Here is a 15,798-nt window from a genome sequence, read left to right as displayed (position 1 = left end):
GCTACAGTGCGTTTGCGCTCAATCGGGACCGCGGTGTGTAGTTCCTTGCGGTGCAAGATGATGTTAGCGGGGAGGAAGAGTGCACTGTATTAGCTGCTAGTTGACCATATATACTGCGCTGTACGTATATCTCGTAGACAGTCTTCCGATTTTTTTCTTTAGCGTAAGTACAATCGCCGTGACATCAGTATTCACTACTTAGCATTCGCGTGCTGCCTCTATTGGCACTATCTACTGGTATCTTAGAATTTCCTGGTATCTTAGAAGATATGCTTAGGTAGTGGCTAAAACATAAGGACGCCTTCCAGGTAACCCTGGACACGACGCTGGGCGTGCTGTCCACGATGCTCGAACACGGCCACTTCGCCCTGGTCGTCGCGGAGCAAGTGCAAGGTGACTCAGTACTCGTTGTATCGTCTAAGGGTGCAAGACACTAGGCTTAAGTCCCTGCATAGGCATCTTGAACGGTCACCTACCGTTCGTCTTTTCTTTTTCCACAATGTGGCACTGTAGTGTGTTCTTGGCAGTATACTGATATAACGATATCTAGTATGCTTTCAGTTATCACAGAAACCTCTGGCGTGGCGCTGGCAGTGTTACACCACTGCGAATATTTTCGCACCATGCGTAAGTTGTGTATGAGAGAGGCAATTTCATTGGCAAGGGAAAGGCAGGGAGGTTAAGTCGGTTCCCTGCGCGTGGAAAAGGTAAAAATGAAGAAGGAGAGAAAGAAATGTTCACTGCGTGCATGCGCGCAGACGCGGTCATCGCAAACTGCGCTGGCTGTTTTCTGGTTGAGTAGACGAAAGCATAGAAGGCTTATAATCGTGCGTTGATTGATCGATTTCGAGGAAAAGTAAGCTAGGCACGTATATTCTGCAGCTCGCATCAACTCAATTTGTACGAAAAATATGGCAAAAAATTGTGTTATACAAAAATTACAGTATGCGCGCTTCAAGAGAAGGCGAACTTTGGCAGGTTGGTATACATGCGGGTGCTAAATAAAGTAGAATTGCACGGCACAGGACACACGGAAGGAGCGGAAAAAGTGCCGATTGCCAAGCAAATTTTAATGCGCACAAGGAAACGCGTAAGGATAAAGGTGCCGAAAATGGGGAAAAGCGAGGACGAAACAGGCGAATGAAATAGAAGAGGGCGCCTATCATATATACACTCGAAAGCGACGACGTTTCCTTGGCGAGTAGCGACGCCGACGGCGCACTCAGGCACGTCACCTTTCCTGTCAATGCAAAAGGCGCAGCATATTTCACGTGCACATTGGTCTTAGCAGCGGATTAGCATCATGCACTGCAAACAGTGCCGCACAATCACATCGCGAGCAATGCGGTCGTGGGTGGCTTAACTACACTTCCTTTCATCACATTGGCACGTTCACTGAGGTGGTCGCACAACGACCAGCAAAAAAGAAGGGGGGGGGGGGGGGGGAGGTTGCGGCAGTAGTCAAAATTTTTTTGTGTGTGTATTATTATATTTGCGTTGGCTGCTATCCTTTGTGCCACACATTGGAGAATGTCTTTTGCCGAAAAAAGCTACTTTGCAGGCCTTCTCCGCTACCTTTATTTTATGCGATGTGACACACTGTAAGGAATGACAGTGGTGCCGGCAACAACGAAGTTTCTATTTTTATTGGTTCTCGCCATTTTATGCGTGCCAGCAGCCATTGTTACGCCATTCGTAGCATATACGCAGCTCTGATTCGAAGTTTCGGCGCACAGTGCGAAGCCAATGCTTATATTATGCACGCACGACTTGGTTAGAGCAGGCTTAATACATGACATGGCGTACCATATTTCACAACTTTAGAATGCTTAGGGGAAAGGTTGAACAAATACTAGTATTTGTTTTATTCTAGCTTTGGGACTGAAGAATTCAAAGGAAAATGGGAGAGGGGGGGGGGGGGGTTGGAGGCGTTAAGGTACACTGAAAGGTTGCCTTAAAAACAGCACCCATTTTATAGACATTACTTTAACTTTCCTGGACTGCCATGTTGCCTGAGATCATCGAAACCTTTGCTCAACTATTTCTCCAAGCATTCTAAAATTCTAATGAAACGACCGCGTGCCCGCACGTGTCCATGATTTGCGGTTTGGCACTGCCTTCCTTTGAGCATGCGCAGATGAGTATTGTCTTCCTTTTTTTCCGCCATTGTGCAACCCTTCACTTGATAGTCGGCGTTTGCGCTGTCCTTTTTGTTCCGCTTCTGTCCATGTTTGCACTCCTTAATTTCAGTAATATGAAACTTCTATGTTTCAAAACCTCAGTTCGTTCTCAGTGGGAAACGTGGTGTCTAGTTGTACATGTTTTGTGCGATAATTAAACCTGTCACTTATCTGTACACATCCGAGCTGAGTGTCACGTTGGTTGCATTCATATAAAAACTTTAAGAAGAATCTACATATATGTGAAAACTTTCGGCAGTGTCTGTTTATTGCTGGCTATCTGAAAAGCATATGTCAAAGCAGGCTGAGAGCATGTCGCTAAGAATAGGAGCTAAAAGCCAGTCAATGCATACTTCATATCTTTGTCTAAAAATTGACCATAGTGTACTAGGAAAATTCACTGAAAGAAGAAGATGCAAATTTCTAGAAAGTTTGAGTGGAACTGCATGGCGCAGGATTTATGGAACTGTACGCACCTGAAGCCGTCGGTACACTGGCTCACCTCCGCGCAAACCAGTTTGTGCAGTAACGAATAATAAGGGTATCTAACGTCGACGAAAGAGCAGCTAACTTTTGGTGGAAACTCATTCTAAAGAAATGCATTATTTGGAGCTTTCTGATGAGACATGGATTGTTCGCATGAATGACGGAAAGCGAGTGTTACCCGGACCTTCATACAAGGCGCTGCGAAGTGTCTACGTCTTTTCACACGATGACGTGAAACGGTACCTCATCATTGTGCGTCTTCGCTGTGAAGAACATGGAAGCGCTCGTGCCCTTGCACTGACCTATACAGGGCGCTGACTGCTTGTGACGTCGCCTACGCCTTGACCGCTTGGTGTCCTCTAGCACCCACGGACATAGGTCGGGCAAGCTTGGCCACCATGGCACGCCAACTTCCTCGACGCGCGTAGACACTTGGTGGCTGTAGAAGCAGACTGTTTGATTTTCCCTTTATTGATTACTTCTCTCCACCTTGTGGGTTTCCGCAGAACCACTACGTCAAACACTTGCCTTTGCTTCGTGTGTTGTCGACAAATTCGACTTCGCTCTGCCATCTGCTAGCCGCCTGGTTAGCTCAGATGGTAGAGCGGCTGCCCCGGAAAGGCGGCGGTCCCGGGTTCGAGTCCCGGACCAGGACGAATTTTTCTTCAACTCTGAGGCTTTTCTTTCGAGGAGCCCGTTTGGGTTTCCTTTGTAGCACTTGCTACGAACGGGTGGATGTATGATTTTCCCTTTATTAATCATCATAATAATAATAATAATAATAATCATCATCAGCCTGGTTACGCCCACTGCAGGGCAAAGGTCTCTCCCATACTTCTCCAACAACCCCGGTCATGTACTAATTTAAGGAAGCAGTCGAACACACGGTACCTCGACACCTTTGAAGGCGATCGCCCAGCAAGCGATGTCTTCCACCGATATTCTGGCAATGTACGTTTACTTCGAAATCCCGCTGAAGCATTCCAACGCGTGTAAATGTTATCTCTCTTCGTTACTCGCAATGACCACGACGGCATTTTCCTTTTGAGCGCGATTTCAGAAAGCCAGAGAACCAGTGATTCTGCATGGTTGCCGTCTCAGCGCCGTTTTACTCCTCCGTGGTTGCCACGGCCAAGTGAGTGACGAACGAGAGACCATGGCGTAACCCTTATTACTATATCGTCTCTAAGCTATTTATCGAAACAGGCGTTAGTGCGGGGCCGCAGTTCTTGTGAGCGGTGAACTACTAATTTCTCAGAAGAATTCGAGATTACAGAAAAAAAACAGCTACTTTAACTCAGTCACAGCGGAACGCCGCCGTTGCAAATAATAACGTTTCGATCCTCGTATAGAATCTGTATCTTTGAGCGGCAGCAAAGGGTGGGGGAAAGGGTTTGCTTACAGTAATCTTAAAATAGTGGTTGATAGCTCTTTTTGCTATGCCTGCCAAGCAAGACACGCAGCCACCCGCCGCGGTGACTATAGCGTTCAACAGCTGAGCGCGAGGTCACGTATTCGACTCCTGCAGGCCGCGGCGGCCGCATTCCGATGCAGTCAGCGCGCAAAAAACGCTCAAGCTTATATGAGCTTTGCGAGAACGTTATCAAGCCCTGGGCGCAGAAAAATTAATTCAGGGCCCTCCATAACGGCGTCTTTTCTAATCCGTGTGCTGCATTGGGGCGCTAAAGGCCATCAATAAAGCTTTGCTATGTGGAACCACACAGAGTGTCGGCTGCACACTTCGATGACAGCACTAAAATCCCTTTCTTACGACACTGGCTTCCCACGGCATACATGGATGAACGTTCTGGATGAACGTGCAAGAAAAGCACATAGGCTATGAGAAGTACCGTAGCTGGGGACTTCGGATTATGTTTCCTCATTTGATGTTCTGTAACTTGCAACTAAAGCCCTGTAACTCTGCGATTTGCGTTGAATCCCCGTTGGAATGCGATCATCAAATCGAATGCGCTTTTTTGTACTCAGCCGCAGGCCGCCATCGCCACTGAATGACCGCCAGAAGGCCCTGTTGCCTGTAACTGAAAATGATCGATGTGGTGTACAGTAATAGCCAGAACGTGTACCTTTGCACGAAACCTTCCGACTAGAGAGATTACTTTAACAATCGAATCAATATTTAGCTATAGTAGCTTGTAGTTGATATTTCTCGTCCCTTTGGAACGTTTCGCGGGTCACGTTCTCGAACCAATAACTTTCTGAACTTTGAGCACCTTCGTTGCTAACGACGAAAGCCAACTCATATAGCTGTCATTTCAATACGAAACACGTGTCACGCGTATCACACGTGGATTTCCTCCCGTCCGCTTTGTGTTATGAGGCGCAGCTAGCTATATATTCAGTGGCGTAGCTCCGGTGTCATATATCTTCAGATATATGACACCCCTGGCTTGACTGGCAGTAACCAGTCCGGTAATGCTCCGGTAACCAGCAGCACGAGCTCATGTATCAGATGTGTAGTGCCGCAGAATTGTCGGCTGCAGCTTTATCAACATCCTACGTAATAATTGCACGAATGTGCGGGCTCAAAATTTTGAGTTGCCAAGTTGTTGCTAAACTGCTCGCCTTAGCGGAACGTTTCATGTGCGGTGCGTTTGTGCGGTGCGCTCATGTCACACCATGGTTTGTGTGTCGTGAGTATGCAAACAGTATTCCATTTATCAGTTTTGTATCATTCGTATTAGTTTTGTATCAGTTTCGCGGTGTTGAATAAAAACACTGTCTCCTAGTCATAGCTAAACAGCCTCTTTGTCATATTGTTGTCACGGGGGCGTCCTACAGGACAGGGTATTGAGCGCTATTCTCTTTAACCTAACTATGGATGGCCTTGTTGAAATATTACCCAAGGCAATTCACCTATCAATGTACGCTGATGATGTTTGTCTTTGGCTTTCTGCGGTGACTCGTCTTCAAGTGCGCGCAAGAATTTAGCGGGCAGCCAACCTAACCTGTTCGTATCTCCACAAACAAGGCTTTAGTGTGTCTATCGAAAAATGCGCATTAATCGCGTTTACTCACAAACCCATGGCACCGTACCCTGTTTCTCTCCATGGCCAGACTATCACATACTAGAAGTCTCACCACTTCTTAGATGTGATTATTGACAGAGACCTTTTATGGAGCCCCCACTGCATCTACCTGAAGGCGAGACTAATTTCGATTTTACATATGGTGAAGTTCCTATGCGGAAAAACCTGGGGCACGTCTCTACTGTCCATGATGCAGCTGTACCGAACACTGTTTCTGGTCTTTTTACGGTACAGCTTACCGGTTTTGGCGAACACATGCAAAACAAACATCCGTACCCTCGTAGTTTGTAAGGCCAGGATCTACGAACATGTCTTGGACTGCTACGATGCGCCTCGATTCGTGTAACAATCATGATTGCTAGAGACTACTTGGTTCCAACATATATAACGATTGACAACCTTAGAGCACATATTCGGCATCTGTGTTGCGTACCCACTTGTTATATTGCTACTTTGCCCGCACAAGGACCTCAAGCCACATTTTCCAAACTTGTTGCTACACATCAAGGCTACCTTCCGTCGGGCTTTACGCCAGCAGCAAGACCAGTGTTACCCCTCTGGTGCCTACGATAGCCACAAGTACGCCTCACGATTCCGGGAACTACGAATAAGACCCGTAGTACAACAGTGGCTCTACGTCAATTCACACTGTCATTACTGAACGAGGCACACGAACAAAGAACGCACATTTACACCGATGGATGTGTCTCAGCCACCAGCTTCACAGGCGCTGTTATCTTCCCGGCCTTACAAGTCATAATTACGTTTAAGGTGTCCCGTATAACGACCTCTGTGGCAACGAAACTTGCCGCTCTACGTGCTGCTGTTAATTACACCGCACAAGTAAAACCTCGAAAGTTGGTTGCTTTTTTGTAACTCCCAGGCAACCCTTCAGAGTCTGCAGTCAGTGTTACGACGCAAGACCCATGAACAACTGGTGTCTGAGACCAAAGAGTTTCTCCATCAAGCCCTCATAAACGGACATGACATCATCTTCCAATGACTTCCGGGGCACTTCGGCATCATCGGAAATGACCTTGCTGATGATGCCACCCGGTCAGTCCATAAAGAAACCCGGAAGCTTCCTATACCCTTATCAAGGACAGACGCTGCGAAGAGTCGTTTACTTGCTCAAACCGAGACTGAAACTTTGTGGAAAACCCAGATTTCCTCCAATTGCCGTCTCCACCGGCTGGATTCTACATTGAAGCTGCAGATTCCATCGAACTTCTCCCGCCGTGATGCAACTTTACTGTGCCGCACCTGGTTAGGGGAGGCTTTCACGAAAGCCTACTCATTCCTTACTGGAATGACCGACACACCGATTTGTGGCTCGTTCAAATGTGAAGACGATCGCGCACGTGTTGCGTTTTTGTTCTCTATGAGATCGAACGCGACGTTCCTCGGAGGGAGTTAAACAGACTAGATAGCAAACCATTTTCAGAGACTAAGATTCTCGGACCATGGCCCCGCGCGTCGCAGCCTTACAAAGCGACGCAGGCGCTGCTACGTTTCATGAAACTGACTGGCCTCAGTGACAGATTATAGGCGTGAAGTTATGGACAATCGCACGTATTCACACTGATAGTAACTTCTTCCCTCGCTCTCCTTTCTTTTCTTTCCGTAAACCCCTTCTTCTGTGTAGGGTCTGTAGGCGGCTGTGCTGGTGCGGAAACATAAACCCCTCTGCTCCCCGGAAATTTTCGGTATACTCGCCTTCCTAACTACACCCCCCGGGTGGGTGACAGAAGACCCATGGGCCCCGGGTGCCAGACGACCAAGCTACGCCACTGTATATATTATCAATGATTTTAGCAGAAAACAGAACATCAGATTATTTTCCTTCGCTTCTTTCGACGGACCATTGACTTGGCACCTGTTACTAATAGATTACTTAGAAATAGCGTAGGCGGTAGGCTACTTGCTGTTCAAATAGTTGAATGCAGTTTAACGACCCGACGCTGCACATTGGATATTGACGGACGCCGTAGTATACAGCTCCGGATTCCTCGTTTCCACATGCACACAATACACGAGCATTCCTTGCGTACTGCCGCCATCAGGGGGGATCGGATGCCGTGACTGGCAATCGAAGCAGTGATATTGTGTTCCACAAGGGGATCCCGTGATGTGTATTACGCGCTATTGCTTGATCTAACGCGCCAAGAGTTATACTGAGCGATGAAAGCAATGCGTAACCCCTTTTGCGGCTTTGTCGGCGCCGTTAACCAGTTCGCCTTTCAAGACTGGTTGATTGCGGTCTCGAGTAATCCGAACGTCGAGAAAAGTCCGATTTACTCAACGCAAAAAGCAGGAAAAACAAGATGTCTTATATCAGGCGTTTTCTCCTTGTTTCAGTGGCTACAGGTGCGTCAACTACGAAGGAGGTTGTCATTGGCATTGTTACCAACATAGATCTTCTGCGGTTCATCACCAAAGGATCCAAGCCGAAGTCTGACAACAGCATCAACGGTGACAAGAGGATGACGGAGTAAAGCAGTCACTTCGAATAAAGTTAGCGTCCCCTTGCCTTCAGCATTCGTAAAGTCCCCGCTCACCCGACACCCATTTTTTTCTCTATTGTATACGTAATCAGCTCGCTAAGTTTAATTTCACGCTTCTAATTCAAATTAACGTCATGCATTGTCTTCCACCAGTATACGTATATAAAAAATCCAGTGTGATAGACTGGGCTGAATGGACAGAATGGTAAGAAAAAAAAGTTTGCTCTTCAACCAATGGACCAAGTTCTTGCAAAATAGAACTTTTCATGCTGTACTCTAAATTTACTGGTTTCTTTGGGACCTTACTAGCAGCGACAACAATTTTTAGCTGCATCTGAAATTAACCAAAGCAGTAGAACCACTCAGCGAGCGTTAACAGGGCAGTATACCAGCACCTAGTCAAGGGGTCGGGTATAAAGAAGACGAATACGGCTGATGACTATAGTGGTGGTCTTCTAATTACCGTCGGTCTGAGCTAAGTGTGCCGCAAGCAACTATGACATAAAGCATCTAGGGACTTAACCAATAGCTGCCAAGATGTTTGTGTGTGATGGTTGAACAAGTATGGCACTTGCTTCCGCTCTTCGAGGATCGTTTATACGCAGAAACAGAAGCGCAGGAGTCCTTAAGAACCCTCGAATGCCTGAATGTAGCACAGCACTGAGGCAGCGTGCGAGTGTGTTTAACGAAAGCTCAAAATGTCAACCCTGCTTAACGTAGGGCTTTCTATACTTCAGATAGATGTAGTTTTCCGTGTATCACACAAAATTAACTTGATAAAAGGCGAGAGATCAGCGGTTGTATTATAGTAGCTACGTCCTTTAATCAGGCTTCGACATAGTATGATTTGTGAATATATTTCCCCAGATTTGTAATGCGGCAGTGACACAAACCTAACTAAAGACTGTTAATCCCACTTAGAATAAGTAGCATATACTTTGGATTATCACAATAGTGTCCGTCACATACGTCATGACGTATGGCGGCGGGCACTGTCCTCGGAATCAAAGTGTACGCACTGCCTTCAGGGAATGAAATTTGACGATTCTGACGAACGCCCTTGCATCGGACAACACTAAAGACGTCACACGTACTTTTCGCCATACTCCATACTTGCACGTTTTTGTGCGTGGCGCACTGACAAGTCGACAATTTTTATGGACTCGCTAGCCTCGCACTGAAAATATCATTTTATTCTTAGAGGACTATCGGGAACCCGTTGGTTTTCGGTCGCCATTGCGAGGAATCCGCACAGGTAGGCTCTAGCCCGGCCGAGGCTCTAGTATCTGGTCGCCCGCCCCACCGCGTACTTGTACGGTTTGTGCTTATAACGCGATAGCATGAAGGGCGCAGAAAATGCGGCGTTGGCGTCCATCGTTGGACGTGGACAGATTGCGAATCCATTTCCGAACCACGCATAACCAACCATTCTTCTACCACTAAAGTTGCTCACACCTTTCTTCCATTCTTTACAAAGTTATTCCTCAGAGTTATTCCTCTTTCCTCATTTGCAGACAAACTTTCGTTGGTACCATGGGACACTGTGTATAATATTACAGATGCTTGCGCAGCTTACGAAGAATTCCTTAAAATCCTTAAACCTATATTTACAGAGAACTCTCCTTTTGTACGCTAAAGCAAAAGAGAAAAATTCGTAAGTCCTGGATAACCTCTGACCTGGCAGCAAAAATTCGGGAGAAAAATACAATGTTTAGCAAATTTATTAAGAATAGAGATCCAGACGCACTGAAGAAGTTTAAAACTTTCCGTAACAGTTTAAACAAAGAGTTAAAAAGAGCAAGAAAACATCATTTTAATAATTTATTTACTTCCCTTTCTGGCTGCTCAAATGCTCTCTGGAAGAAGTTGAACTCAGTGTTACAATATAATGTTAAAAACCAATCAGTTCGTGAAATAAAATACAATGGCAACGAGTTGTCAGGGAAGGCGTTAACCAATGCTTTCAATGAGCATATTGTGAACACCGCGGGTCAAATGGCAGCAACGAGTGATTTAAAAAATGTTTACTACAATAACAGTTCAGTGTTCCTTGACCCTGTCACTGAAGCTGAAGTGACAGAGGTAATAATAAGCCTAAATAACAGCAGTGCGTTGGATGTTGACGGGATGCAAGCGAAGCCTTTGAAGCATGCTGCCTCTTTGCTTGCTCCATGCATACGGTACATATTTAACTTATGCCTCGAGCAAGCGATATTTCCACCCCAAATGCAAGTTGCTCGTGTTAAGGTACTCTATAAGAAGGGTGACAAGAACGATATGGGCAATTACCGGCCTGTTTCTATATTGCCCGTGTTTTCAAAGGCCTTTGAAAAGGTAATCCTCAGGAGACTGAAAAAATTCGAACAGAAACACAACATCTTGATTGACTGCCAGTATGGTTTCCGTGAGGGTTTGAGCACTGAATCGGCACTTCTTGCACAAAAAGAGTATATACTAGATCAAATCGAAAAAGAAAATGTAATACTGGGCATTTTTATAGATTTTTCAAGGGCCTTTGACCTTATTAATCATGAACTGCTTATTAGGAAGCTAGAACGATACGGTATGCGAGGTGTTGCTGCTTCTCTAATCTATTCATATTAAAGAAATAGGCAACAAATTGTAGACATAGAAGGCTTTCACTCGGATCCATTAGCAGTTTCTTGCGGTGTGCCTCAAGGCAGCATCTTGGGACCATTTCTTTTCAATCTCTATCTAAATGACATTGTAAGTATTTGTCCAGAAGTAAAATTCGTCATTTATGCAGATGATACTAGTATATTTTTGTCAGCAAAAGAAACCAACGAAATAGTTCGCAACGCCAACGAAATCCTGGGTAAACTTGAAAAGTGGACAGAAGAAAATGCCTTAAAAATAAATGTACAGAAAACAAAGGCAGTTTTGTTTCACGCTAGAAACAAGAAGATAACATTAAATCAAAGGGTTCTGCTTAACTCAACTCCAATTCAAATAGTGCCTTCTATTAAAACACTGGGTGTTGTCTTCCACAATACCTTGTCTTGGGACGAGCACATAGATCAGTTAACAACAAAACTCTCCCAAGTAATCGGCCTCATATATCGGAACGCAAGCATACTACCACGCAGTGTAATGATGCTAATTTACAATACTTTATTTTGTTCCAGACTTAATTATTGTCAACTAGTTTGGGCCTCTACGACGCAAACCAATCTGCAAAAAATCCATGTTTTGCAAAAAAGTTTCTTCGAGTTATTGCAGATGTTCCCAGGTACCATCCATCTGAGCCCTTATTTCGCAGCTACAACATAATGCCAGTAACAAATATTTATGATTATTGCCTGTACAAGCGATATAAACAAGAGATAAAAAATAATACTTGTTTCTTGCGTCAGTTAGCGAAGTTGAAACTTCACTCTACTACATATAATACGCGAAATTCTGAAACATGGGCAATAGATACTTGTAGGACAACATATGGCTTACAAATGTTGAAGAACCGGCTGCCAAGGTTATTGAATACGCTACAGAAAAAAAATATAGAGCCTGACAAAATTACTTTTGCGGACCTTCGAAAATACTTTAGTGCGTAGAAGAAGAAAACAAAAAGGGAAAAAAGAATAGTATAGTTAGTGCATAATTTTGCTGCACTTTTACTGCGGAGTTATCTGCGCTTTCTGCGGTTCATTTTGTGTGCGCTGGTCTCTGGTGGCGTTCTTGTATGGATAAACAGTGTCTTGAAAGCTGAATGTTTGCACTTCATAATTGTATAACTTCAAATTGTATTGTATTAATTGTATTGCAATTGTAGCTGTATTAATTGTATAACTTCAAATTGTATAACATAATTTGTATAACGATGTCTGAATATGGAATGAGTTTTATCTTTTTGTATGTATGGATTTCAGTGAGTGCTGATCATAACTCACATATATTTTATAATATGCTGACTGCTACGTGAAGTTGCCAGTGCGGGGGCCTGCGGCCTTGTCAAGCTGCAATGCGACAGCTTTTTCTGTAGGCCTCCGGCATCGTGTATTTCGGATGCAAATAAAGTTATTATTATTATTATTATTACTATTATTATTATTATTATTATTATTATTATTATTATTATTATTATTGAGAACGGCGCCTGCAAACAAATGTAATGAAAAAAAAAACACCGACAGTGCATATCTTTTATGTTAGCTCTTCTCAGACTGAAATATTAAAAATGCGAAACAATAACAGGAGATCGACCCGCGCAAGAGGCCGCATTTCTACCAAAAAGCTTGCCTTCGTGCAGAGCGTTCGCCGCCAGCGTCTCCCGGTAAACGTTACGGTTACACAAGCTGCAGTTGCCGGGAACCATGAAAAGCAGTGAAGGGTCTTTGAATGCTGTCACGGTCCGCTCTTAAAGGCGAAGCTTAAGGGTCCTCCAAATTTTTTTTGTCAAGCGTTCCTTCTCTGAAATACGACATGCTGACCTACTGCTGAGTGCCGCTATGCAAGCAGTGCCTACGCGGACAGTTCCGACCGTGAGGCAGTCGCTTCAATACGGTAGTCAATGCGCCGACTGCAACTGTGGCCTCAGCCGATGAGTGGCCGTGCCGACAGTTCGCCGTTTCGTATTAGGCTGCAGCAGCGCCGCAGTAGCTGCGTCACTCACCCATAGACCTCGTGCGCTAGGTGGCGTCAGTGCTCTGCAGCAACTAGCACTAACACTGCCTCTGGTGTTGAACCTTGCACTCGTGGCGTCTCTGCGGAATCCATGTGCTCGTATTATATGGCAACATGGAGCGAGCAAGCTATTATGTTGCGGATGTCGCAAAATAACGAACATTGAAGATTACTTATATGAAACCAGTCTGCGGCGCGGCGATGACCTCTGCGCTGGAAGTCACGTGTGACGGAAGAACTTGTGAGTACGGATGACCCCTCCGACAGCGTGGGACGATGCACTGCTCAATTGAGTGCATCGATTACAACCTGCTTTCATAAGTAAGTTTACTTAATTTATTTAGGATCACTTGATCGTCCAACTCTTTGCGAAAAGTCTTCTTTCAACCTCCAGAAACGTTGACGTCAGATGCACATGTGAAGTGGGCTGGCAAGGATTGTGCAAACATGCTCCGGCATCGGCTGTGTTTGTAATTATGTCCGAACACGCTTAATGTGCAGACCTATGGGAGTGGTTGCGGCCGTGTCACTTGCGACATTGCCCTCCAAGGAAACCCTTACATTCTTTTTTTGTAGTATGACAACAGTATGCTTATAACTGTCGTGGCAACTGTACACACAACAGTAAGCAGTGCAATTTTTCTTTTATCGCAACTCAGCGTCGTCCTTGCGAAGCCCCGTGCTTACCGCTGCGCTCATACTGGCCAAGAGTGGCCGGTAAGACTGAAATATTCCGCGCATCTCCGGATTGACGATGTACGGCCGCCTCGAAACAGCAGCGCTCGAGGCCTATAGACCGGAATTTGCAGCGCTTGTAGGAGGCAGCCAATTTTTGACGGGGACTGCGAGAGCAGGCGAAACAAACGGCCGACATAGTTTGCAGCGTCTTCCTCTCGCATATTTGCTGCCAGCTTTCGCTCATCAAAACCTTGTCGTCATCTGCCGCGTCAACATGCAGGCATGAAGCATGCCAAGGTATTCTAGCTATCACGCTGTGGAAAAACAAGGTTGCGTTTGCGGGGCCATATTATCGGAGCAACAGCAAACTCAACGACGCCTGGGCCGCGATATTGCAGCAATGCTTCCATTCAGTTCTATGATACTCTTATCATCCACCGTTCACAGCCGGCTGACACCGTTGAAAACGTGGGCGGAGCGTCGATCTGACTAGTGGCGGAACGCAGACTCAAGCGCGAAAACCTTAATAGGCATTGTTCCCTGTAAAAATGGTGACCCTGAATAAAGAGCGCGCGCGCCCCATGAGCTGCCACGTCGTGTGTTCGGACGCACGTCTGTCCCTCACGATGGGGCGAGAAAAGCTAATGTCGCCTTCTATGTGCACATAGTGTAGCACGTAAAAAAAAATCGTACGCAACTCTTGTCATGCAATATGACCTGCCGCGGTCGCTTAGCGGCTATTGTGTTGCGCTGCTAAACACGAGGTGGCGGGATTAAATCCCGGTTCCAGCGGCAGCATTTAGATTGGAGCTAAAAGAAAAAAAACCGTGCATTGGGGGGCACGTTAAACATCTCCTGGTAGTCAATATTAGCTCTCGCCTATAGCTGCAGCACCGGGCGTTCTATTTGAAAGCGACCAGCTTCAGTTCGCTATTTCGTCCGCCTTCGCGGTGATCGGAGGCTGTCCGCTGAGGGCGCCTGCTGTCGCGCAACCGAGCGAACCGCGCGGCGCAACACGTTCGCATCGCCGTCTGCCGCGCGAAAAGTCCGTGGCATCAGAAGGTTTAGAAGCTGTGGTCGGCGGTGGCACCGTGTTGCGTTTCCTCGCCCTTTTAACGCGACAGCTTTAAGGGGCTCGTGTCGCACAGAATCTGGCGTTGGCGTCCCGCGTCCATGTCGGCAGAAATATTTCCTTACCACGCAGGCCTTCCAGGTAGCGCAAGGAAGTTACTGAACTAATTGAATTTCTCAAGGTAAAATATGTCAGAAAAATCGTAAAGTACGACTTGCACACAACGTACAAACATGATAACGTCACATTGTAATTTGTACATACAAGAAAACATAATTCTGTTGCGCAGAAACTCAAAACACAAACCCCTTTTCCAGCGCTTCTACCAATAGCGGCCATAGCCGCCGAGGTTTGTGCGCGCCGGCGCGAGCAAATCTAAATGGCCATAAAGCGGCAAGCCCGGTTCCTTGCAACACCTCTAGAGAAATGCGGTCATATTGAAACACAGAGCGCTATGGGGACACAATAGGTACGAGGTGCTCCGGAGTATGTGGAAAGGTGTAATGGCTCCAGGACTTACATTTGGAAATGCGGTTGTTTGCTTGAAATCAGGGGTACACTCAGGACTAGATGGCAACCAAAGGTCAGTGGGACGCCTCGCATTGGGCGCTCACGGGTAGACTGCAAATGAAGCTGTGCAGGGTGATACAGGCTGGACAAGTTTTGAAGTGAGGGAAGCTCACAGTAAAATTAATTATGAAGAACGGCTGAGGAATATGGAAGAAAGTAAATAGGCTGAGATAGTTTTCAGGTATTTGTACAGGAATAACATTGATTCACAGTGGAGGAAAAGAACTAGGAAGCTTACCAGCAAGTATGCAGCCTGTATAGTGCAGCATCAAAGAACGTCGAGCGGAAAGTCAGAAATGCTGAGATAATCTTCTGGGTGGTGGCAATGAAAATGAAACATGTCATGAGCAACTACTTAAGAGGAAAAAAACTAAATCAGGAAAGAAACAATTTATGATAACTCAAAGGAAAACTCATTAATTTTCGAAGCGAGATCGGGATGCCCTAGTTGTTGTTGTCCTGAGTGGCCGCGGCACATACCCACAGTGGGGGATTGGCCATGAATCGGGTGGTTAAATTAGGTGCATAAAAATAATAATAATAACAAGGGGAGTTAACAATTTAATTTGAGCATTGGAGTTAAAAAGTAAACGTTTTGAAGAAATAATCAGAAGAAAACC

General features: G+C 45.7%; 1 protein-coding gene across 4 annotated transcripts in view; it reads left to right on the top strand.

Annotated features, from left to right (window-relative positions):
* Cbs (Cystathionine beta-synthase) overlaps positions 1–12,270 on the top strand; it is an 81,878-nt gene extending 69,608 nt beyond the window's left edge. For 3 of the 4 annotated variants that reach the window (XM_050179509.3, XM_050179508.3, XM_055071492.2), the window contains 3 exons: positions 309–393; positions 3,727–3,801; positions 8,072–12,270. In XM_050179509.3, the coding sequence (XP_050035466.1) occupies positions 309–393; positions 3,727–3,801; positions 8,072–8,208 (297 nt within the window). In that variant the 3' untranslated portion in view covers positions 8,209–12,270. The remainder of the gene's footprint in view (positions 1–308; positions 394–3,726; positions 3,802–8,071) is intronic. The other variant, XM_050179510.3, reaches the window with a different exon arrangement.
* Positions 12,271–15,798: the final 3,528 nt, after the last annotated feature.

The sequence above is a fragment of the Dermacentor andersoni genome, chromosome 5 (assembly GCF_023375885.2).
Source record: "Dermacentor andersoni chromosome 5, qqDerAnde1_hic_scaffold, whole genome shotgun sequence".
Lineage (NCBI taxonomy): Eukaryota > Metazoa > Arthropoda > Arachnida > Ixodida > Ixodidae > Dermacentor > Dermacentor andersoni.
The sequence above is the reverse complement of the archived record's forward strand: the minus strand, read 5'-3'. Positions and strand labels throughout refer to the sequence as shown.